We start from the raw sequence: 13,159 nt of genomic DNA on the forward strand, positions 1-13,159 counted from the left end.
CTGGGGCTCTAGTTGTCCTGGTCTCCGCTGTCTTTCAGGGCTGTAAAGGTCCTTTCTAGGTGCCGATTAATTAGCACAGTAACAAGATTGACAGTTTAAGACATTACCTTGTAAGCAGAAAACACAAGATACTTCTCTTTTCAATATGAATAAGGCTTTATTAGATAAATCTAAGACAATATAAACTAATCTAACACATAAGCCCATGCACTCACACATTCACACAAATTGCAGGGAGATAGAAAGTTAGGAAAGATAAGATAATGAAAATGTGGAATCCCAAGTTTAACGCATTAAAACTCCATTATTATCGGGAAGAAGGAGGCGGTGTCACGGTTGGTAAATCGTGATCTTGGGTTTTGCACTATGTGGGTGGAGTTGTGTGTGTTTTGCGTCAGCACTGATTGTTTCATGTGGGCGTCTCCGCTAATTGTTCATTATCCCTAGCTGCCACTCATTACCCTTCCCTATATATTGCCCTGTCTGGCATCTTGTGTTTGTCAGAGCGTTGTTAGTCATTCTCAGTGTTTCTCATGTTATGCCATTCTTGTGTTTGTTATTCTCGTTGCTGGATCGTCCTGTCTTTGGAACCCCGTCCACCTCATCTCATACCCGGACCTCATCACTCACCTTCACGGCTCTTCCCCCGCAGTTCCTGTGGCACACTCTCCTGCTGCCAATGCACCATTGCACCTCGGATCACCTGTGAGCTCTGCTTCTTCCTAGGACTTCATCTTCCCGTCAGGATTCCCTGTATCACCTGTCTTTGTGTCTATTGTTTGTGTTGTTTCATTAAATATACAAAAACTCGCACTTGCTTCCTCTAACTTCTTACCCAGTCATTACAGGCGGGAACTGGTAGACAAAGAAATGAAAGCTTTAATAATAAAATAAACACAAAACAGCGCGGCAGTGTGACAGTGGATTAAGGAAAGTCTGGAAGCAGATGGGAGATTAACAGTTTTAATGAGAAGAGATGAGTATGAATACACAAACAAACAATGATGCTGAGACGACGACACTCCGTGGTGGTGGTGAGGAGGTGAGGAATCCTGATGGTGGCGGAGAGAAGGTGAGTTATCCGGATGATGACGGTGTGTAGGCAGCAGGAGAGGATGGCACAGGAACTGCGGGGAATAGAGTCGTAGGTAAGTGTCCGTGGCTGAGTGAACATGCAGAGAGTGGATGAGGTTCAAGGGTAAACACAGACTGCCAAATGCATACAACACTAAAGCCAGACGAACAGGGAAACCACATTAAACAAATGACAACGATCTCACAAACACAAGACATGAGACAAGCCAATATATAGTGGATGAGTAATGAGTGGCTGCTGATGCTGATGACAATCAACGGAGACGCCCACAAGCTAATCAGTGCAGACGCGAAACACACAGATTTCACCACAAAGTGCAAACACCCCGAGATCACGGTTTATCAACCGTGACAGGCAGCCCCTCACGGCCGACTGCCACGCACAAACAAAACCAAAGCACAAACTAAAATCCAGGCCTGGTCCTCTCTTGTCCTTCACTGTCGTTGCTCCTGTTTTATATCTTTCCATCTCCTCCGTGGGACTCGAGACCGGTGGGTCGAGCAGGTGTTGCTCATTTCGAATCACTCCACCGGCCCAGTCTCGCTCTGTTCCCACAGCTCTCAGCCCCACCCCACTCGTCACATACTCCCATCGCCCCTCGCAGGCCGGGGGGTACTCCCGAGACTGGGCTCTACCCCCTCCCCCCCCCTCCCTGGGGGGACCGCTCACGGTGACCTGTGGGAACCTGGGGGTAGGACAGACGAGGCGCGAGAAAAGGAGATGGAAGGATGAGGAGTGACAGAGGGGAGACAGGGGAGAGAGGAGAAAAAATAAAATAAAATTCCGGTTCCCTGACGCACTGCTGCTCGGCCCTCTACCAGCTGGGTGATCTCCTCTGCGGTGCCTGGCGGTGGACGGCACAACACTCCTCCGGTTTTGGGCAGCCGGCAGGAGTCCCCCGTTCCCTGCTCCTCCCCATTCTTGTGGGATTGCAGCAGGCTCCAGGCCCCTGGCGAATGGCGCCGTCTACTCCGTTCCCTCACGGACAGCAGCCGCCCCTCCACATCACCGGCGGCCTGCAGCGAGCTCACCCCTCCCCGGCAACTCACTCCAGCCCACCGCCTCGAGAGTCCATGGCGTAATGGACACACTTCCTCGCCTGCTCGATGGCACCGCGGATTCACCACAGCGGCGAGGGGATCTTCAGCAGCGCGTCCTTCCTTCTCCCGGATTTCGGCACCAATGGAACAATATTAAAAACTTCATATTCACGGGAAGAAGGAGGCGGGAACCGGCGGACAATCAAACCAAACTTTAATAATCAAATAAACACAAAACAGCGCAACAGCCCCTCTCGGCCGACTGCCGCACACAAACAAAACCAAAACACAAACTAAAATCCAGGCCTGGTCCTCTCTCGTCCTTCACTGTCGTCGCTCCTGTTTTATATCCTTCCATCTCCTCCGTGGGACTCGAGGCCCGTTCCCACAGCTCTAGGTCCGCCCCACTCGTCACACTAATGCTGTGTCTGAAATCGCTCACTCATTCACTAATCCCTATATAGTGTATGGCAGTTGAGTTCACTATATCAGGAAGAAGTAAACAATTAAATAAGTGAACGGATTCGGACAGTGACGTATAGCCTACACTGCGCGTGAGACTTGGAGCTGTTGCAAAAACATTGGCATATGTACTTTTATATTACATGTACCTAATTTTAGAAAATAATAATAATAGCAATAATACTCAAAATTACTTTATATTGCAGTTATACATACCTCCGCGTCAGCTTTGTGGTTTCATCGATGCTATATAATTATTATTTTTTTTTGTAATGCTTTTATGTTCATAATCATTAAATGCTATTAAAATAACGTACTGAGTACAGAAATAAACACACATAAACACGTTCATAATTATGTATTTATTATTTTTAGTATCTTGACACTCGCTCAAGCATTGAGCTCAGATAAGATGGTTGTAGATCGTCCTCAGGCGACCGTTAATTTAATTTTTTCAGAATACACTACCTGTTATTAACGAAAAAATGTAAATTCTCCACCAAATTATCATCATTTTTGTAAGTTAACAACGATGCCACCTCAGTAAATTTGTCAAATATTAAACTGAGTTATTGCCTACATAACATATTTTAATATAAATAATGTAGGAAAAAACGTTAAAACAAAAATAATAAAGATGTAAACTTAATCTCTCATTCAAACTCGCTCGTTCCCGCTCTCGCTTCCAGCTTGATGCTACTCCGCATTGGATTGTGGGAAATAGTGCTTCAGCGAGTTTACATCGGTTGTACACTCGAAATCAGAATGAATTGTGGGTAAAAAGAAGTAGACAAATGTAGGGAATGAAGTAGTTCACTCAGAATTCGGACAACACTACAAAATGGCTGACACCCCATATAGTGCACTATATAGTGGATAGGGAGCGGTTTCAGAAACAGCATAAGTTTACAGCAATACGTGAAATTGCATAGACATGAACAGCCATCAATCACTTAATTAATCCTCGCATTGAGTTCCTCAATGAGGTTAAAATTATATTTGATACACCACTACAGATCAGAGTCTGGAGGTAAAGTTACTTGCGTTGTCTGTGTAGGGGGGTTCCCTTTGATATCGTTGTAAAAAGGGGGTTTGCCGAGGGGAAGCACGTGGTTGGGCGTTGACTGAAGACGCGGAGCTGTGGGCTGGTTGAAGTTGAATGGGCACTCGAGGTCAGATTTGGAGACACGGCATTAGAAAACTTAACCCAGAACACGAAACTCTCAACGAAAAAAAAAAAACTAAAGTAAAAGAAAGTTTGATGAGACTTGGTGGTGTTACTTCTCATCGTGGCTAAGTAGCAGCAGGCATGCAGGCCGAAGCATGCTCAAAGAATGCTTAAACTCATAACTAAAAGCAGCAGCTGAAAAGCAAATGCTAAAAGCAGAATTTTATGGTGTCCTGAGTATTTAAACTGGCCTTTTGGCCACACCTCAAATGTTGTCTTGACCAGTTAGATATTGTCTTTGCTCGGGGTATCATAAATCACATGCCATCTTACCAGGCACATGGGCCGAATTTTCCCGCTCTTGCAGGGTATAATTTTGGACATGATTCCGATAACAAAAATATGACACATTAAACAAATAACTGATGGTCATAAACATTTCAAGCAAGCAGATTGAAACAAAAAGATACTAAACATGAATATGAATCCTTAAGCTATCCAATAGTTATCAAAAGAAATACACAATAATAATTATAAACATGACAGTCAAATGTGTGGTCACATATAAATGAATAAGGAGTTAAGCAATGGACTGATATTCATTTAGAGATCATTAAAAGACAGTTCTTGTGCCATTCTCTGACAAAAAGTTGTTATCTGGGGACCAGAGGTTAAAAGGCCCCCTTAGGAATTTCAGTCTAGTTCTACTAGGTCGGGGGAAGTCAATCCAAGGATCTTGTTTATTATATGGCCGGCGTTGCATTTTGATTACTTTCCCCAAATTTGACAATCTCTCCAAATTTAAATTGTCAATAATTGTTCTAGTGGCGTTAATGCTGAAAGCTGTTCTGTGAAAAAGTTGGTTGGTTATCTTGTGGCACTAGGAATGATTTACAACATCCTGTTGCCTTTCTGAGGAATTCAGCTCGTGTTTCAACCACGGTATTGATCAACTCTTTAATTTGTCTGGTTTGGGTCTGATATGCTACAGAATCTACTCTACGTAATCTGCATCAAATTACTGCAGGAAGCCGAAAGTGTCTGACTTCATGTCTCCTTTCTCAACTCCTCTGGGAACTGCAGCTTTGGTATTTCGTTATTGTACATTAGTATCAATGCTGTAACCATGTTGATCGTTGGATAAAATCAAACCAATTTTGGGATTTAAATAGATTTATTCTCTTAATTAAATGGAATAAAATAACTACAATTTGTTGTCAATGTGTTACCTCACCTTGCTGACAAATGTTACCTGTCTTGTCACATTCAATTATTAATTAGCCAACTTGAATGATACCTTTACGATTCATTTAAACTTGCAAAATTAGACTAAATAGTAGTCACTTGCATTAATAGATATTACTGCTTAAAAGTTTTAAGTAATATTAAATGTTTTGCTACCTAAATCTTACTTCACCTTTACCCAGTGTTGTTGCACTTTAACTCTTCTTTTTGTGAGGACCTGGCACATCACTGAGAGCTCTTAGTCTAAACACTGTCTGACATTCTAAATGAATCATAACATCTTCTCTTCACATATTTTTCAAAAGAAACTAAACTGCTGAAAAACCATTAATACAAATTTTACACTTTTTCTTATTTATCTTCCAAAGCTGCATCAATTTTGCCCTTTATGGACAAACAGAGCATGGAGGCAGAGAGTCCTTCACTGATATATGAGTTAGACACCATATATAAACATTAAAAACATAGCTGTTACAGTACATGACTTGATGTCATCTAATATTCTAATGGATTTGAATATTACAAGACTGCTGCTGAATTTGGAAATAGATGATCTTATTTACATGTGAAGAGTGTGTGATCATTTCTCTTCTGGGAACAGATTGAAGTACTCTGATGAAGGTTCAAATACTTTCAATGTCAAAATGTATTTTGCTGATAGTCTAAACCACCGATAAAACATTGCATAGATAAGTGGATTCATGCAGGAATTCAGGCATAAAATCCAATACATTATGTTAATTATAAGAGAATCATTTTCATCATGCCCAATGGAAAGAGTAACTAAATAGTATGGTGCCCAGCAAAGAAGATAAACCCCTACTACGATCCCTAAGGTTCTTGCAGCCTTCTTTTCTGATCTAGCTTTTTTGTCTGTGACTGCATTTAAATGCTTGGCTTGGTAATTTGCTACAAAACAAATTTTCGCATATAAAGAAGCAATTACTGAACAAGGTGCCACTAAACAAACAAAGGAATCTAATATCAAATTTTCCAATTTAACAGAAAGTACACATTCTCCAATACATGTGTGGTTTCTTTCTGGATTGATTAAATACTCATACAATAGATAAAATGAATATACAAATGAAAATAACCAGTTTACAACAATAGAAACAACAACTCTGTTGTTATTGACCTTAAGTGGATATTGCAAAGGGTCGTTCACAGCAATGAACCGATCCACAGATATAATAACCAAATTACCAAGAGATGCAGTAACAACCACATAGAGAATAAGAGGAAATATTGAACAAAACATTTCTCCAAAGTACCAGCATGGCTCAATGAGTTTCATTCCTTGCACTGGCATGAGAATCAGTCCTGCGATCAGATCAGCAACGGCCAGAGAGAGGATCAGCACATTGGTCGGAGTGTGGAGCTGCTTGAAGTGTGAAATGGAGATAATCACCAACAAGTTCAGAAACACAGTGAACACTGATGTTACAGAAACAAAAATGTACACAGCAATGTATTCCACTTCTGGTCTGATACTTTTGGTACAAGACAAATTGTTGTCTGGAAAGCAGTATTGGATTGTTTGATTGTCCACATTTGTCACTCCCAAATCAGACACTTTCATGATGGATGGATAACGAAAAGTAGACTTTGTGTGAGGATGCTTGTCAGTTTAGTTACCTCATCCTTGTCACTGACGTGACTCAGCTTTATACTTATCATAGCAACCAGCCCATTCGACTTGAGGTTTCATTATTCATCTCTCAAACCCACCCACTAGTTAAATATTTATAAACCGTATAAATCTGATCTTTACTGTATAGTGGATTTGTAAATCCAGTGATGCTTATTTACTATTATATTTTGCACCATTATTACTGCATCTCTGTCCTAACACAAGACAGGACACAGATAATAAAAATAATAATATAAAAATGGACAATGTACAAAAAAGCTAAATCACAATATATAATATAGACAATTATTTATGTACAGGTATGATATGTGCAAATTTGAAATGTAAATAAGCTTTTTCCAGTTTCTTATGAACATCTAAATGGCAAAAGTATAATCTCACTGTAATCAGCACAAACTGGACTATATTAATATGTGAGCATTTTTTTTTTTTTTTTTTAGAAAAAAATAGTTATGCATGGTTAGTAAAAAACTAAAAATGTTAAATCACTTGAATAAGGCCATAAAACACATACAGAACATTGGTCTCCGGGACTTTTGAGAACTGGGGCTGAGAGTTGTAGCCTATAATTTTTCTTTCTAAATTATGTGAAAATCATCGTTTACTCACTCACAGAAAACAATAAATTGATTTAAATTTTCTAAGACACTTTTTGTTGGTAAAAGTCATATGCAAGTAGGCGTAAACTACCATGAATTTGCATCACTACTTCAGTCTCACAATCCTTCAGAAATCCTTTTAACAATCTGATTTTCTACAATAAAAAAGTGTAATGTAATAAGTGCTTCAGAGAGTGAAGAGAGGGATGTAAATAAGTGTATGTTTGCTGGTGATATGAGCTTGACTGATTGTGGTGTGGAAAATTGTGGAAAATTGTGCACTGCTGTTTCATTTTATTAATGAAAAATGTGGCAAAGTCATCAGCTATTAGAGATGAAGCAGGAGGGGGAGGACAAAGAAGTGAAGAAAATTGTTAATTTTGTTATAGTAGTATGTCTTTTTAGCAGTGGAGACATTAGCAGAGAAAGAAGATAGGAGTGACTGATACATATTAAGGTCAGTAGTATTTTTGGATTTGCGCCACACCATTTCAGCAGCTCTAAGCTTAGAACGGTGTTTGAATAGAACATCAGATAACCAAGGGGCAGAAGGGGTGTTATGGGCTGGCCTGGAAGATAAGGGGCAAACAGTGTCTAAAGAAGATGTAAGAATGGAGCAGAAAGTATCGGTAGCACTCTTAGCATCCAAAGATGCTAACAGTTTAGGGGAAGGAAGTGAAGATGAAACTGCTGCAGATAGCCGGGAGGGAGAAAGTGTGCACAGGTTACGTCAAAAGATGACATGTGGAGGGGTAAGTGATGTTTCAGGGACCATGTTGAGGTTAAGAGTGAGAAGGAAGTGATCCGACGTGTGCAGTGCAGTAACCAGAACATGATCAGTATAGCAGTGTCGCGTATAAATAAGGTCCAGTTGGTTGCCTGATTTTTGAGTAGCAGTAGTTGACACTCATTGGAGATCAAAAGTGGGAAGCAGAGTGTGGAAATCAGCATACAGAGGTTTTTCTAGGTGGATGTTGAAATCTCCAAGCATAACTAGGGGAATACCATCCTCAGGAAAGGTTGAGAGCAACACATCTAATTCATCCAAGAAGTTACCTAGTGTTCCTGGGGGTCGATAGACAACAACAAAATGTATTTTAAGAGGGTAGGTAACAGTAACTGAATGAGATTCAAAGGAGCTGTTGATGCCACAAGATGGTAAAGGATTAAATTTCCAATCATAAGATATGAGCAGACTAGTACCTCCACATCTTCCAGTCAAACGGGGAAGTGGGAAAATTAGAAATTATTGGAGAGTGCTGCAGTTACAGTTCATTTTAATGACACGTTTGTAAATGAAGATCAGCGCAGACAAAGGCTGCAGACAGCACACCTTGTTTTTTATCTTTATTTTATAAGTGCACAAAGTTTTGTTGTTATTATGTTTGTATACAAAAAAGTTGACCCTTTACAGATTCGATGTATCACTTACAGAATTGATGTATTGCTCTTATCTGTATGATAAAATCTGAAAGTATAATTTAAGTTCTTTTCGGGGTTATCAGGAGAAAATGCCTCATCACGCGTTAATCGACTCCAGAGGGTTAAATAAATAATGTATACTAGTGTTGTGTGGTCCATGATTATTGATAAGTGTTCATGAGATGGATTGTCTGAGGAAAGGAACGGTTTCTGTGCCTGGTTGTTCTGGTGCTCAGTGCTCTGTAGCATCGACCAGATGGCAACAGTTCAAAGAGGAAGTATGCTGAATGTGAGGGATCCAGAGTGATTTTGCCAGCCCTTTTGGTCACTCTGGATGAGTACAGTTCTTGGAGAGTAGGGAGGATTGTACCAATGATTCACTCAGTAGTCCGGACTATCCTCCTGAGGTTAGATTTGGTAGATGAGCTGACAGTTATAGAAGTGCAGAGGACTGATTCAATGATGGCAGACTAGAACTGTTTCAGCAGCTGTTGAAGGAAGTACAACTTCTGGTGGTCCTTTTTAACAAGTTCAACCTGCAATGTGTTTGTCCCACTTCAGTTCCTGAGAGATAGTGTTGCCCAGGAACCTGAATTTCTCCACTGCTGTTACATTGCTGTTGATGGTGAGTGGAGGGAGAGCAGGGGGTTTCCTTGTGAAGTCCACGGTCATCTCCACAATTTTGAGTATGTTAGGCACCAGGTTGTTGAGATGGCACCAGACAGCTGGCTCTTTAACCTTCTGTCTGTAAGCAGACTCGTCATTGTCCTGAATGAAAGATCTGTAGTCATTAAGTCCATTCATTTTGGATTTCTCTGGGACGGGGATGATGGTGAAGCGTTTGAAGCATGAGAGGACTTCACACAGCTCAAGTGATCTGCTGAAGATCTGTGAAGATGGAGGCCTGGTGGTCAGTGCAGGATTTCATACATGCTAGTGTCACATCGTCTGGGTCTGTTGCCTTTTTTCTCTTGTTTTTCTGAAGACCTGATGCATACAGTACGTCATCCTCACTGATCTGGTGTGCTGAACAACAAACTGGATGCTAACCAGTCAGGATTCAGGAGAATGCAACGGCACATTTGGTCTTCAATGATCCCAAAAGAGCCCATGTTACACCTCTCATTATCTCCTTGCCCTGGCTACCAGTTGGGGCTCGCATCAAGTTTCAGACATTGATGCTAGCTTATAGAACAGCCGCAGACTCAGCACCCCTCTATTTCCACTTTTATGAATCTACATCCCTTTCAGACGTCTGAGATCAACTAGTGAGCGACATTTCATGGTACCATTACAGCGAAGCTCAAAATCACTTTCCAGAACATTCTCGTTCACAATTCATGGCTGGTGGAATTATCTTCCCACCCCTATGGGAATGTAAAATCCCTGACAATTTTCAAGCGACAGCTGAAAACTCATCTCTTTCGAAACTACTTTGCTTCATGGAAAAAAAGTTTCTTTATTCCTGCTCTTTCTAGCTTGTACTTATTTGAACAATGTCTAAAACTTGGTATTACAAGCACTTCCTGTGCCTGTTTGCCTCTGTTAGAAGAATAGTTTTATGTATCCCCCAATTGCCAGTCACTTTGGATAAAATCATCTGCAGAATGACTAAATGTAAATGTAAGAGGACACTAGGGCTGTCAACGAGTATTCTAAATTCGAATATGTATTCGAATAGTTAAAAAAAAACGAATTTCGAAGGCGAAAATTAATATTAGAATAAAAAAAAAACGTGGAAAAAAACGTCCGCGGTAGTAGAGGCGTGGTTGTCTGCTTTGCGAGTGGGCTTTAAGATACAGTTAGCATACCATTCGACCACTAGCAACATGAGGTGACATCTCAAAAATGTGCACCCAAATGAGCATGGCATAATGTGTGGAACTCCAGCTATCATGTCTTGACACTTTGCATCGCCCGCCACAACTGTTGTCATATACGTTTAAACTTAAATAAACTACCTTTACAAGTAGTTATGTCTCTTTGTATTATTTTGTCCTATTATTGACGTAATGCACGTCTTTGACAACATGCGCAAACAGATGTTCAAATAGTTCGAATATTCATGTATTTTTTAGAGGGAATATTCGAATGTGCAATTTTGACAGCCCTAAAGGACACTAGTCTTTAAGTGTTTCTGTCTTTACTCATTACATTTTAGCATGGTTGACATTGCTAGGACACATTGTTTTGTTTACTGTGTTTACCATGGTAAACATGCCGAAGTTGCATTTGTTCTCATGTGTATCATGTGGCTTTGCTGTTTTAATAAGTAGTAAGGCGTGGCCAGCTGAATTAAATTCAGTGGAATCAGGGAAGTATATATTTGCTCAGTAAGTCATTCAAGTCTCAACCTCATTGCCCTAACTGAGACTTCAAACCGGATCAAAACTGAGGACACTGCCACTCCTGCCATCCTCTCCAATAACTTACCTGCAACAGTTCGTTTGAATCACATGCAATTACTACAGGTGCTTCTCAATAAATTAGAATATCGTGGAAAAGTTCATTTATTTCAGTAATTCAACTCAAATTGTGAAACTTGTGTTATTAAATAAATTCAGTGCACACAGACTGAATTAGTTGTAGTCTTTGGTTCTTTTAATTGTGATGATTTTGGCTCACATTTATTGAAAACCCACCAATCTCCACAAATGAGAATACTTAATAAGACCAATAAAAAAACATATATATTTTTTTCTTTTTTTTTGTGAATTGTTGGCCTTCTGAAATGTATGTTAATTTACATGTACATGTACTCAATACTTGGTAATGGCTCCTTTTGCTTTAATTACTGCCTAACTTCTACGTGGCATGGAGGTGATCAGTATGTGGCACTGCTGAGGTGGTATGGAAGCCCAGGTTTCTTTGACAGTGGCCTTCAGCTCATCTGTATATTTTGGTCTCTTGTTTCTCATTTCCTCTTGACAATACCCTATAGATTATCTGTGGGGTTCAGGTCTGGTGAGTTTGCTGGCCAGTCAGCACACCATGGTCATTTATCCAACTTTTGGTGCTTTTGGCAGTTTGGGCAGGTGCCAAATCCTTCTGGAAAATGAAATCAGCGTCTTCAAAAAGCTGCTCAGCAGGAAGAAGCAGTTCTCCAAAATTTCTTGATAAACGGGTGTAGTGATTTTGGTTTTCAGAAAACACAATGGACCAACAGCAGCAGATGACATTGCACCTCAAATCATCACAGACTGTGGAAACTTAACACTGGACTTCACACAACTTGGGCTACGAGCTTCTCCACGATTCCTCCAGATTCTAAGAACTTGGTTTCCTAATTTAATCCGAAACTCATCTGAAAAGAGGATTTTGGACCACTGGGCAACAGTCCAGTCCAGCCTTGACCCCAGCCTTATTTGAGTTGAAATTACTAAAATATATGAACTTTTCCACAATATTCTAATTTATTGAGAAGCACCTGTATTACCCACTGTTACTGTCCTATTACTTTTACAATCAATTTTGTATTTATCATCCCCCAGGTCACGTGGGTAATTTCTTAGATTGGGTTGGATGTGTTACTTTCAAGCTTCCCTGAGGATGGTACTACTCTGGGACTACACAGTGACTTCAGCATTAACCTATATAAACCACAGGCTGCTGACTTCAACACTCATCTTGCTTCATTTGACCTGAAGCCTGTGTCTACTACAGCTACTCACAAATCAGGTAACCAATTGGACCTTATAGACACACGCTACTGCTCAACTGACAACACTTCAGTTCCACCATTGCACACCTTAGACCACTTCCTTTTCACTTCTAACCTCACAATGAGTCTGAACACAACACACACTCCTCTGCAGGTCACCTTTCAGCATAACCTATGTTCACGCTCTCCCAATCGCCTATCCTATGGTTTCATCCTTACTTCCTCTACCCTCTCAGTTTTCAGCTCTGGACACAAGCACTGCTACTGACGTTCTTTGCTCCACTCTAATATATTGCTTAGACAACTTTTGGCCACTTTCATTCAGAACAGCACACACTACCTCCTCTGCCCCCTGGCTGTCTGGTTTCTCTGGGAACATTTATCTAGACCCAGGGCTGCATAGAGGAAGTGGCACAAATCCAAAAACTCTACTGACCTTAGTACATATCAGTCACTCCTCTCCTCCTCTGCAAATGTCTGTACAGCTAAAACAACATACTACCACAACAAAATTAACAACCGTTCTAAATTTGCACACTTTTTAAAACCGTTTCTTCTTTTCTTTGTCCTCCTCCACCCCCCCCCATTAACTCATACTGCCAAAGACTTTGCAATATTCTTAATATACAGAACAAGAACCATCAGTGACCAATTCTCGACACCACAAACTGACAAAAACTCCAAAACCATAAAAACGTATTATCTCTCCTCTTTTCTCCACTCTTGGAGCCAGACTAAATTTCTCCTTTCTGATCATCCTACTACCTGTCCGCGTGATCATCTTATCCCCACTTACCTCCTTCAGGACATTT

General features: G+C 40.6%; 1 protein-coding gene across 1 annotated transcript; it reads right to left on the reverse strand.

Annotated features, from left to right (window-relative positions):
* Positions 1-5,591: 5,591 nt before the first annotated feature.
* LOC113057564 (trace amine-associated receptor 13c-like) lies at positions 5,592-6,593 on the reverse strand. Its single transcript, XM_026224984.1, has one exon. The coding sequence runs from the start codon at positions 6,591-6,593 to the stop codon at positions 5,592-5,594; it is 1,002 nt and encodes a 333-aa protein (XP_026080769.1).
* Between the last annotated feature and the right edge of the window lie 6,566 nt (positions 6,594-13,159).

Source organism: Carassius auratus, chromosome 38 (genome assembly GCF_003368295.1).
Source record: "Carassius auratus strain Wakin chromosome 38, ASM336829v1, whole genome shotgun sequence".
Lineage (NCBI taxonomy): Eukaryota > Metazoa > Chordata > Actinopteri > Cypriniformes > Cyprinidae > Carassius > Carassius auratus.

Bases quoted from the DNA above. Each gene is read 5' to 3' on its own strand.
- LOC113057564 (XM_026224984.1), bottom strand. From the start codon at position 6,593: ATGAAAGTGTCTGATTTGGGAGTGACAAATGTGGACAATCAAACAATC.